Raw genomic sequence first — 13,918 nt, forward strand, 5'->3', positions numbered from 1 at the left:
ACATGCTTCACATGCCCTGGTTCAATTCAGTGACAGCACATGGACCCCAGTATACCAAATCGTTCCAATTCACTTCATTCCTTGCACGCCTTTCATCCTCCTGTATGTTCAGGTCCCAATCGCTCAAAATCTTTTTCACTCCATCCTTCCACCTCCAATTTGGTCTCCCACTTCTTGCTCCCGCCACCTCTGACACATTTATCCTCTTTGTCAATCTTTCCTCACTCATCCTCTCCATGTGACCAAAGCATTTCAATACACCCTCTTCTGCTCTCTCAAACACTCTTTCTATTACCCTTTCATTACTAACTCGATCAAACCACCTCACACCACATATTGTCCTCAAACATCTCATTTCCAACACATCCACCCTCCTCCGCACAACCCTACCTATAGCCCACACCTCGCAACCATATTGTTGGGACCACTATTCCTTCAAGCATACCCATTTTTGCTTTCCAAGATAACATTCTGGCCTTCCACACATTCTTCAACATTCCCAAAACCTTTGCCCCCTCCCCCACCCTGTGACTCACTTCTGCTTCCATGGTTCCATCTGCTGCTAAATCCACTCCCAGATATCTAAAACACTTCACCTCCTCAAGTTTTTCTCCATTCAAACTTACCTCCCAATTGACTTGTCCCTCAACCCTACTGAATCTAATAACCTTGCTCTTTTCCACATTTACTCTCAGCTTTCTTCTTTCACACACTTTACCAAACTCAGTCACCAGCTTCTGCAGTTTCTCACCCAAATCAGGCATCAGCACTGTATCACCAGCAAACAGCAACTGACTCACTTCCTAAGTCCTCTCATCCACAACAGACTGCATACTTGCCCCTCTCCAAAACTCCTGCATTCACCTCCTAACAACTCCATCCATAAACAAATTAAACAACCAGAGACATCATGCACCCCTGCTGCAAACTGATATAAGTATTTCTCACATACATCCTTCAAAGCAAACACCTAATCCACACATCCTCTACCACTTCCGAAACCACACTGCTCTTCCCCAATCTGATGCTCTGTACATGTCTTCACCCTCTCAATCAATACCCTCTGATATAAATTTCCAGGAATACTCAACAAACTTATACCCCTGTAATTTGAACACTCACCTTTATCCCCTTTGCCTTTGTACAATGGCACTATGCGTGCATTCTGCCAATCCTCAGGCACTTCACCATGAACCATACATACATTCAATATATATATATATATATATATATATATATATATATATATATATATATATATATATATATATATATATATATACATGTACATATTTTCATTATATCATACTTAATCGCTGTCTCCTATGTCAGCAAGGTAGAGCAAGGAAAGAGACGAGGAATGACCCTACCCACCATGTACACATGTATACACATAAACGCCCACACACACACATATACATGCACAGACATATACATATTTTCACACGCACATATTCAAACTTGCTGCCTTCATCCATTCCCGTTGCCATCCCACATATGAAATAGCATCCCCAACCCTCCAGCGAGGTAGCACCAGGAAAAGACAAAAAAGGCTGCACTCCTTCACACTCTCTGGCTGTCATATGTGATGCACCAAAATCACAGCTCCCTTTCCACATCTAGGCCCCACAGACCTTTCCATGATTTACCCACATGCTTCACATGCCCTGGCTCATTCCACTGACAACACGTCAACCCCGGTTTACCACATCGTTCCAATCAACTCTATTCCTAGCACACCTTTCACCCTCCTGTATGTTCAAGCCCCAATCACTCAAAATCTTTTTCACTTCATCCTTTCACCACCTCCTACTTCTCTTTGTTCCCTCCACCTCTGACACATATATCCTCTTTGTCAATCAATATAAATTCATCACTGCAAACTTTTTGGTAATGCAGAGCATTTATTTAACTCATCATTCTGATAAGTAAAAGAGGCTGGTACAATATTAAAACCTTAAAAGTCACCTAAAGACCTAAAAACAATTTTTGTGAATTTTCAAAGAATTCAATGCATAGAGCATTGCATTCAGTGTGCAGTGCAGTTTCCTGGATGATGCATGCTGTGTTATCTGTGACCGAGCATTGAAGTCAAAATGATACCGAGTTCATCATCACTCATGCTAGAGATATAAGAAACAGAACATTTAATTCTAACCTTTAGCACTAACTACCTTAAAATTCAACATGAATGAACTTCTAAATTCTATAATCAGATAAACATAGTTCTCTCATTCATACCTTTAGGAGTCTATATATAATTTTTGCTATGTTGCGATGATGCACAAATATTAGTCCACACACAGAGTCTGGATCCTCAGGATTGTGGACTTTCACCTTCTCCTTCACATCATCTCGTCGTTTACGCCCCTTGCCACCACCAGGAAGGAGCAATGCCAAGGTGTCAGCCATAGCTGCTGCTTCTGATGATGCTAAAGGAACAGATGACCCACTGCCATCTGTTTCATTGCTTGAATTCAGGCCATTACAAGAGTTGTTTGGGAGGTTTGTTACACCTGTTGTGGTTGCCTTTGGTTCTGGAGTAAATTTAGAAGAGTCTGACAACAAAACACAGTTTACTTGTGAGTTATTTGAAAAATCAATTGGAACAACACTTTCCTCAACCCTCACTTCACTGTCAGAACTTGTGATATTGACATGAGTAGCAACAGCAGTAACTGCCTCACAAGGCAGCTCGGAGGTAGCAAGGGGAGCAGAGGTTTCAGTGATGGAATCTTTTTCTTGACAAGCTTCCATGCAAAACTGGTTTTGTACTGAGTCACAGCTTTTATTACCTGCCTTTGCTACACATTCTCTATCACTTGCGCATTTACATTTTGACTTAAGCTTATGTTGATCAATCTGTCCATTCAGTTTGCTTTCAATATTCCTCTGTGTGGTTCTAGGAGATGGCAACCCATTGTCGCTGTCATGCGTGAATCCATTGCATAGAATTGTATTTCTAATATTTTGTTTCATAGCACTATCTTTCTGTTCACTTTTGGCACTCAGAGTTCCATTACGTTGATCACAGCTTGTTAAGATTCCTAGTTCACAGCCATCAATATATGATGATTCCTTAATATTAAGCCTACATAAATCGTCTTCTAGAACTGACCCATCTTCAGTTTCCTTATGTACTACTGCTTCACATATATTGCAACAGGTTTGTGTAGTATCAGGATGAGTTTGTACTGTACTTTGCATACCATCTATAAACACACTGTTCCCTTTCTGTACATGTTGATCTTCTACTTCCTTAATACCATTTTGAAAATGAACACACCTGGTATTTCCTTTGTCAAAGTCATTTGTGATACTTTCTTCCAATGATTCTGAAAGAGGTACCTTGCATTCAGCATAATCTATTCCATTAGGATAACACCCTAAATCATTTGTATATGATTCAGACACAGCCTTGATTGTACATTCTGGTGATAAATTTGAGACAAGTTCACAGGATTCTCTGTCAGCTGAAGTATCATCACTTTTGCTCATATCTTCACTAACTGAATTACATACAACATTACAGAGGGATTTATCACACACTTTCATCTCCTTAACAGCCCTTCGTTCAGGTAATCCCAATAAAATATCAGAGTTATTAGCAGCAGAACCTGAAAAATCAGCAGTCAATTCACCACAAGATATGTGTGCACTCTCACTTAAGATGCAATTATGTAACTGAGTATCTGTAACAAATGACTTAGGAACTGTCGTACTTAGATATTCACTCTCTAATTTTGTATCAGCTTTAACATTTTCAAAACTGCTTCCAAAATCAGTACCATGAGAATTTTCAATAGTTGGTTCATCACTCAGTTCTTCTGAAGTTAATCCAAGAGTAGAATCTTCAGTTTTTTCTATTGGTATGCTGCAGTTTTGTTCCTGATTTATGGTTACATCCAAGTCTACCGGTGCATCTAATGAGGGATTAATTGGCAAGTTAGATTTCCCTTCCACAATCTGATTTTGTAATTCCTCCCCAATTTCCACTGAAGCCTGCAGAGCTATTTCATTCACTTCAAGTACAGTTTCATATTTTCCAGCTTCTAATCCTTCAAATATAGTTTCAGCTTTGGTAATTTCAGTATTTTCCAATTTATCTCTCCTTTTGCGTGGATCTACAAAATTGAGTGGCCGCACCTGACGAAGGATTTCAACTAACCGTAGGACTTTTGGAGTTGAAAACTTTAAGATCTGATCCAATTCTGAGTACTTATCAAATGCTTGTTCTACTACAGCCCTGCAAAGAAAGAAAAATTGGTTCAAAAAAATCTCTTCAAAAGAACAAATTAGATAAGGATGTACTATATTTAGCAGCATTTAAGACACTCTGCTGTATCACATGTACCCCTAAATTGGTAAAAAATAACTTTGGAAAATATACACCATTTCTCAATAAATGGAACATATTTCAAACAAAAAGATGTGTTTTACTATTATTTGACATATACAGAACATATAGTATTTGTTCTACATTAATGGCATAAATTTAAAAAAAATGTACTGTTCTTTTATTCATACAACAATCAACTGTAAAAAATTAACCAAACCATTCTTGGATTTAAAAAAGAAAAAAAATTATTTATTGCCAACATGAAAACAGAGAAGGGGGTCAAGTGAGGATATTCCCTCTAAGACTCAGTCCTCTGTTATTAACACTACCTTGCTAATGTAGGAAATGTAGGAAATATGTATAAAAAAAAATCAAAATGTACAGGAGCTCTTCAATAAATGTATTATATGTATACCAAGAAAGTGTTACTCTGAGAGAAACTTCTTTATATAAACTCAATTTGACTGTAGACAATGTTATACAAATGCTACTGAAGTATATTTCTACATATATTTTCTCATATATGCTGTGTGTTGCTTAAGTACACTATAGATTATAATATAATAAATAAATCACTTCATATTTACCAACAAGACTCTATCTACCAAAATATTACATTAAAATATCCAGTTTCAAGTCAATATTAGTAGAGTGGAAGAGAGCGTGGGAGGACTGCAGCACCATATTTCATACAATTACATTAAATCCAGATGCAAAGACAGGCGAATGCTAAGTGAACGCCACAACATTTGTACATGTAGGTTATTCATAAAATTTACCATTGTAATGTATGTCTACTACAGAAAGTATAAGTTTATTATCTCTTAACTCATAAATTTCATTTTCCAGAAGGATAATTTACAAGAAAAATTCTAGCAACAATGAGCACAGGGCACTTTGGGTATTACAAATCAAAACAAACAGTCTGTGCAAATGCCTATTTGTACTGCATGGGGAGCCAGGTTTTAAATGATTCATATAAAAACATTGTATCTGTAATGAATCTCTTAGTGTGAACATATAAACATATATTTCTTTTTTTTTCTTTTTCTTTCATACTATTCGCCATTTCCCGCATTAGTGAGGTAGCGTTAAGAAAAGAGGACTGGGTCTTTGAGGGAATATCCTCACCTGACCACCTTCTTTGTTCCTTCTTTTGGAAAATTGAAAAAAAAAAGGGAGGGGAGGAATTCCAGTTGCCCGCTCCCTTCCCTTTTAGTTGCCTTCTACGACACTCAGGGAATACGTGGGAAGTATTCTTTTTCCCCTATCCCCAGGGATAATATATGTGGTAATAAAAAGAATGTGGGTGACAGAGCAGAAGAGGGTATGTTGAAATGGTTTGGTCACATGGAGAGAATGAGTGAGGAAAGATTGACAAAGAGGATATATGTGTCAGAGGTGGAGGGAACGAGAAGTGGGAGACCAAATTGGAGGTGGAAAGATGGAGTGAAAAAGATTTTGAGTGATCAGGGCCTGAACATGCAGGAGGGTGAAAGGCGTGCAAGGAACAGAGTGAATTGGAACGATGTGGTATACCAGGGTCGACGTGCTGTCAATGGATTGAACCAGGTATGTGAAGTGTCTAGGGTAAACCATGGAAAGTTCTGTGGGGCCTGGATGTGGAAAGGGAGCTGTGGTTTCGTTGCATTATTACATGACAGCTAGAGACTGAGTGTGAACAAATGGGGCCTTTGTTGTCTTTTCCCAGCACTACCTCGCACACATGAGGGGGGGAGGGGGTTGTTATTTCATGTGTGGCGAGGTGGCAATGGGAATGAATAAAGGCAGATAGTATGAATTATGTATATGTGTATATATGTACATGTCTGTGTGTATATATATGTATACATTGAGATGTATAGGTATGTATTTTTGCGTGTGTGGACGTTTATGTATACACATGTGTATGTGGGTGGGTTGGGCCATTCTTTCGTCTGTTTCTTTGCGCTACCTCACTAACGTGGGAGACAGTGACAAAGCAAAATGAAAAATAAAATAATAATAATAATATATATATATATATATATATATATATATATATATATATATATATATATATCTTTCTTTCTTTTAAACTATTCGCCATTTCCCGCGTTAGCGAGGTAGCGTTAAGAACAGAGGACTGGGCCTTTGTGGAATATCCTCACCTGGCCCCCCTCTGTTCCTTCTTTTGGAAAATTAAAAAAAAAAAACGAGAGGGGAGGATTTCCAGCCTCCCGCCCCCTCCCCTTTTAGTCACCTTCTACGACACGCAGGGAATACGTGGGAAGTATTCTTAATCCCCTATCCCCAGGGATAATATATATATATATAAAGTATAAAAATTAAATATATCTTTTTTCTTTCTCTCTTTTTCTCATACTTGCTCATTGCTTCCTGCATTAGCGAAGTAGCACAGAAACACACAAAGAAAGGCATCATTTGCTCACATCTGCTCTTTACATGTCATGTGTAAAACACCAATCAAGCCCTACAGACCTTTCCATGGTTTTCCCCACTGTTACATACGCCCTAGTTCAGTCCAAGAATAACATGTTGCCCCTCTATACCACAACACTCCAATTCACCCTATCCTGTGTACACCTTTCAACCCCATGCATGTTCAGGCTCCAACCACTCAAAATCTTATTATTACCACACCTTTCTCTTATAATTTAATTAATTACTTGATCAAACCACGTCACACCAAATACTGTCCTCAAACATCTTCCAATACATTAACCCTCCTCTACAATTACTCATCTATAGGCCATGCCTTGCAACCATACAACATTCTTGGGACTACTATTCTTTCAAATACACCCATTTTTGCCCTCCCTGACAGCAACCTCTCTTTCCACAAATTCCTCAAGATTTTCTTCAGTGAAAATTTTTCCTCGAAGGCCCAATCCTTTGTTCCTGATGCTAATTTACTAACACAAGAAAACAGCGAACAAGGATGAAGCTACAGAGAAGGGGGAAGAATGGAAAGACAGCTTAGGGCCTGAACATGCAGGAGGATGAGGCATGCAAAGGACAGCGCACACTGGAGTGATGTGGCATACAGGGGACGACTTGCTATATATGGACTTAAACAAGGCGTATGAAGAAGTAAGGTGATACCATGGAAACATCTATGAGGCCTGGTTGTGGACAGAAGGCTTTGGTTTTGGTGCATCATACATGAGAGCTAGAGAGTGGATGTAGGTGAATGAAGCCATTTCTTTGTTTCTGAGGCTACTTCAATAAAGTGAGAAATGGTAAATGAGTATGAAAAAAATATGTATGTATATTCACACAAAACATCAAAAGTCTAGATTATTGAAAATTACCCAAACACATAACCAACTAAATTAGTTCCCAGCTGAATGAGAAGGAACTGGCTTCTGAGCAGGATACTGATTGACAGTATAAATAAGACATCATTGAATAGGATTGAACAGACTGAAAAGGCTAGCTTGAATCAGCCATGCCATATTCATTTGTCAAGTGATATAAAAGTATACACTACATTCACTACAAACCACAAATAAAACAAGAGTGTGACAACTACCTATGATCTTAAAACCATATGGATCACATAGTCATCTGTGACGAAAGCCTTGATTCATTTGGAGTATACTCATCTTTGAGCTTTGTTACAAACAAGTCAAAATCTATTATGTCTTACATATAATGCAACAGAGATATAAACAGACTGATAGACAGATAAAAAGATAGATAGATAATGTTCAAGAAAAACTAAATTTTTCACAAATGTAAAAAATAAAACAAAACTTAATATTCTTGAAAAGTCCCAAAGTAGGGGTATGCATAATGAATGGGGCTGCTGCAGTCAATGGATCAAGTGAATTTTCTATTAAAAACATTTTCAAGGAATGTAACCCCATCTAAAGTGGGGAACAGCTGCATTGTCTTCTACATAAGTATGGTTTTAATCATATAACCCTAATATAGCCCCTTTACAGAACTCCTGTAGCTCAAAGGCAAAGGTAGTACTATTCTATACTGCGAAGTTTCTTGACAAGACCGTACTCATTTCTGCCTAATGACAATGATACAATCTAACTGAAGATGAAAAAGAAAGAATGTAAGAACATTCTTAGCATACCTGATTCGTGCCATTACAGTGAAGATCATGCAGAGCAGGAGGTAGTGACGATCATATGCTGTTTTCTTCTTCAACTTTTCCACCTCAACTAAGGCATATAAAGCTGCTCTATCAGCACACCAAAGCCCTGAGAGAAACGAAAGTTATACATTTAATGCAATACTAATCATGGAGAGAGGGTGGAGGTGATGAATCTTCCCACAGCAAGTAAAAGGTTTAGCTCTTTTATCTTTTATTTTTTTCTTTTTTTGCTTTGTCACTGTCTCCCACGTTTGCGAGGTAGAGCAAGGAAACAGACGAAAGAAATGGCCCAACCCACCCCCATACACATGTATATACATACGTCCACACACGCAAATATACATACCTACACAGCTTTCCATGGTTTACCCCAGACGCTTCACATGCCCTGATTCAATCCACTGACAGCACGTCAACCCCGGTATACCACATCGATCCAATTCACTCTATTCCTTGCCCTCCTTTCACCCTCCTGCATGTTCAGGCCCCGATCACACAAAATCTTTTTCACTCCATCTTTCCACCTCCAATTTGGTCTCCTACTTCTCCTCGTTCCCTCCACCTCCGACACATATATCCTCTTGGTCAATCTTTCCTCACTCATTCTCTCCATGTGCCCAAACCATTTCAAAACACCCTCTTCTGCTCTCTCAACCACGCTCTTTTTATTTCCACACATCTCTCTTACCCTTACGTTACTCACTCGATCAAACCACCTCACACCACACACTGTCCTCAAACATCTCATTTCCAACACATCCATCCTCCTGCGCACAACTCTATCCATAACCCACGCCTCGCAACCATACAACATTGTTGGAACCACTATTCCTTCAAACATACCCATTTTTGCTTTCCGAGATAATGTTCTCAACTTCCACACATTCTTCAAGGCTCCCAGGATTTTCGCCCCCTCCCCCACCCTATGATCCACTTCCGCTTCCATGGTTCCATCCGCTGCCAGATCCACTCCCAGATATCTAAAACACTTTACTTCCTCCAGTTTTTCTCCATTCAAACTTACCTCCCAATTGACTTGACCCTCAACCCTACTGTACCTAATAACCTTGCTCTTATTCACATTTACTCTTAACTTTCTTCTTTCACACACTTTACCAAACTCAGTCACCAGCTTCTGCAGTTTCTCACATGAATCAGACACCAGCGCTGTATCATCAGCAAACAACAACTGACTCACTTCCCAAGCTCTCTCATCCCCAACAGACTTCATACTTGCCCCTCTTTCCAAAACTCTTGCATTCACCTCCCTAACAACCCCATCCATAAACAAATTAAACAACCATGGAGTCATCACACACCCCTGCAGCAAACCTACATTCACTGAGAACCAATCACTTTCCTCTCTTCCTACACGTACACATGCCTTACATCCTCGATAAAAACTTTTCACTGCTTCTAACAACTTGCCTCCCACACCATATATTCTTAATACCTTCCACAGAGCATCTCTATCAACTCTATCATATGCCTTCTCCAGATCCATAAATGCTACATACAAATCCATTTGCTTTTCTAAGTATTTCTCGCATACATTCTTCAAAGCAAACACCTGATCCACACATCCTCTACCACTTCTGAAACCACACTGCTCTTCCCCAATCTGATGCTCTGTACATGCCTTCACCCACTCAATCAATACCCTCCCATATAATTTACCAGGAATACTCAACAAACTTATACCTCTGTAATTTGAGCACTCACTCTTATCCCCTTTGCCTTTGTACAATGGCACTATGCACGCATTCTGCCAATCCTCAGGCACCTCACCATGAGTCATAAATACATCAAATAACCTTACCAACCAGTCAATAATACAGTCACCCCCTTTTTTAATAAATTCCACTGCAATACCATCCAAACCTGCTGCCTTGCCGGCTTTCATCTTCCGCAAAGCTTTTACTACCTCTTCTCTGTTTACCAAATCATTTTCCCTAACCCTCTCACTTTGCACACCACCTCGACCAAAACACCCTATATCTGCCACTCTATCATCAAACACATTCAACAAACCTTCAAAATACTCACTCCATCTCCTTCTCACATCACCACTACTTGTTATCACCTCCCCATTTGCGCCCTTCTCTGAAGTTCCCATTTGCTCCCTTGTCTTATGCACTTTATTTAACTCCTTCCAGAACATCTTTTTACTCTCCCTAAAATTTAATGATACTCTCTCACCCCAACTCTCATTTGCCCTCTTTTTCACCTCTTGCACCTTTCTCTTGACCTCCTGTCTCTTTCTTTTATACATCTCCCACTCATTTGCATTTTTTCCCTGCAAAAATCGTCCAAATGCCTCTCTCTTCTCTTTCACTAATACTCTTACTTCTTCATCCCACCACTCACTACCCTTTCTAATCAACCCACCTCCCACTCTTCTCATGCCACAAGCATCTTTTGCGCAATCCATCACTGATACCCTAAATACATCCCATTCCTCCCCCACTCACCTTACTTCCATTGTTCTCACCTTTTTCCATTCTGTACTCAGTCTCTCCTGGTACTTCCTCACACAAGTCTCATTCCCAAGCTCACTTACTCTCACCACCCTCTTCACCCCAACATTCACTCTTCTTTTCTGAAAACCCATACAAATCTTCACCTTAGCCTCCACAAGATAATGATCAGACATCCCTCCAGTTGCACCTCTCAGCACATTAACATCCAAAAGTCTCTCTTTCGCACGCCTGTCAATTAACACGTAATCAAATAACGCTCTCTGGCCATCTCTCCTACTTACATACATATACTTATGTATATGAGCAATTATAAATATTCATAATCAAAACTTCATACTTTCATTCTCTAATACATGAACAGTATACTTTATCCTACAACAAGGCATTAAGTTATAGCTAGTCTATACGCATTATGATAAAACAATCATGTGAAATCTTGAATATCAAAAATGGTTGGTGTTTTCCATAACCTAAATCTATAGTGTCAAACATCTCCATTTAAGATTCTATTAATCAATTATAGACTGCCTCCACATCACCTGAACCTTACCTGTGTTTCATCAGATTCTCTTTACCTTCTCATACAACTTCTTAAAGTTAAGCTTAATTCTTTCACTCCACAACTTTTCTGCATTCATCTTCCATTTCTTTTCCTTCACACTAACATACTATACCACATTCATTAAAAAGCTAACCTACATTCTACCATCAAATAATCCAACAATCCACTCATTGATCCTCTTCTAGCTAACTGCACTTCTGGCACACTACTTACAGCATTCTCCTTTTAATCCATGAATAACTATAATCATATAGTTACCTAAATTATTGAGCACATCCAGGAAGTCCATCAGGATTTGCCTTGGTTCATTATTGGGGTCAGGTAATCCATCACAAAATTCCTTATACTCTGGCCCATAAACTTCCACAAGATCATAGCGATGGTCATCAAGAAATCCAAGGGCATCTGAAACTAAACGACGTACTTCCAGCTCTACCTCCAACCGTTCATCCGGAGAAGGATCACGACACATCACAATTTTCTCAACTGGCTTATTTACATACCTATGACAAGAGACAAACAGAACTCACATAAAAACATCTTTATACATGGTGCTTAATTCATTTCTGCACAAGACTTATGAATGAGGCTATGTCAAAAACCTCAACATCTTAAAATGAACAAGAAATTATCATAAAAATTCCTAAATTATAATTTCAGACGTGATGAACAGTACAGCTTATGTCAGAAGAAAGGAGGAGGTATTGAAACATTCTTCATTTGGCTGGTATCCATACTGAAAATACAAGAGATAGCAGCCAGTCAAGAGCCATAGGTCGACGCATTAGTGACTGGGATAAAAAGAGACAAACCAGAACAGCAGTTGCTGAAATAATACCTAGAGAACAAAGAGATGGCAGCAACAACCTGGCAAATGGAAGGGGATAGTTGAGAAGAAGTGGTTGCAGAAGAGTTACCATTCTGAAAAAAAAAGAGGTGGAGGAAGCGTCACCCCAAGCATGCAAGCAGTACTCCATACTAAAGCATGTACAACCATTCTAGATATGGAGTAACTGTTAACAGCAAAATCCATTTTAGCACTTATATAACATTATCAGCCTTTACAAAGCAGTTTTGGTTTATTACATGGGTCTTCCAAGACAGGGCGGAAGATATAGTTATGCCTATTTTTCTCTTAATGCTGAGTTAAATTAAAGTATTTGGAAATTTACTTGTGGGAAATGACTGAATATAAAATCAGGAACATTTACATAATACTCTTTTCAGCAAGTGTATTTCACTAGACTATAGCTTTTCTATTATGAGATGATGCACAGGTTCACTCAGAGGTGGACCAGGCTAACACAAGGGTATTTACAACATTTTCAGTTTTTCTCTTACTTATCAACACTTTCCTTTCATTTCATAATGCAAAAATGTAGGTTTTGAAGGATGGAAAAAATCCTTTCTCTCTGAAGCAGTGTTCTGCAAGCATGAGATTTAACACCCATTTACAAAATTTTCACTTTTCCATTTCTTATCAACAATTTCCTTTCATTTCATAATGCAAAATTGTAGGTTTTGAAGGATGGAAAAATCTTTTCTCTCTGAAGCAGTGTTCTGCAAGCATGAGATAAAATGGTAAGGAAGCTCTCATTCACCCATTTCAATCAATCCTCAGACTCCCAAAAGCTTTTCCTCGACTAATATGTTTCAGCTTAACTTGGTTAATGCTACTAACCCAACTATTACCAGTCATTCAGAGCTCTCAATTTACAGGTCATGACACCAAGGTACAGAAAAAAGATGAAAAAAAAATGAAATGTAAAATAATCATGAAACAAAAAATACTGATCTATAATAGCCAGGTTATTGTAGCAGAAGATCATGAGTTCTGAGCTAGGAGCAGGGTGTAGGTGGCATCAACCTGGTCAAGATCACTGATTGGCTGAGAGCAAACCGCTATTAGTAAAGGTTTCAAAGTTCTGAGTTTTGAACAAAGAGGCCAAGTGAAAGGGAGCTTACTTACCAATCTACTGAGGGTAGGAATGATCCTGACCTGACTCAATATTCCCAAGAAATATGTTCATGGGACAAACCACAGAGGAGAGAAAAAACATGTTTTCTTTACACATAATGCTAGACTTTCTAGACTATATCTTCAGCTTAAGGGTTATAAGGCAAAAGGTTTAAATTACTGAAAGTTGTTCCAACATGGAAAGTTACAACTGTCAAATGCCATATTTCACTGGATACACCTATACCTGTCACAATCTTGCAACTCTAAGTTTGTTATCATCCACACCAAAAGTCCATACATGACAAGTAATGATATATCTTGATAGTATCCACAATGAAAAGTGAAAATCAAAATGTATAAAGATCATTGTCTGTCTGTCTATCTATCATTCAATCCATTCTCATTTCCATGTCGTGGATAAAATGCAGACATGATCTTTGGCGAGTATCAATTTTGCAGGACT

At 38.7% G+C, this 13,918-nt stretch overlaps 1 protein-coding gene across 2 annotated transcripts in view; it reads right to left on the reverse strand.

The window, feature by feature from the left end:
- Positions 1–13,918, reverse strand: part of Dcr-1 (Endoribonuclease Dcr-1) — an 80,050-nt gene that overhangs the window by 48,680 nt on the left and 17,452 nt on the right. For both annotated transcript variants that reach the window (XM_071658560.1, XM_071658561.1), the window contains 3 exons: positions 11,754–11,998; positions 8,433–8,559; positions 2,242–4,246 (listed from right to left, as the gene is read on the reverse strand). In XM_071658560.1, coding sequence (XP_071514661.1) covers positions 2,242–4,246; positions 8,433–8,559; positions 11,754–11,998 — 2,377 coding nt within the window. The remainder of the gene's footprint in view (positions 1–2,241; positions 4,247–8,432; positions 8,560–11,753; positions 11,999–13,918) is intronic.

Source organism: Panulirus ornatus, chromosome 66, assembly GCF_036320965.1.
Source record: "Panulirus ornatus isolate Po-2019 chromosome 66, ASM3632096v1, whole genome shotgun sequence".
Lineage (NCBI taxonomy): Eukaryota > Metazoa > Arthropoda > Malacostraca > Decapoda > Palinuridae > Panulirus > Panulirus ornatus.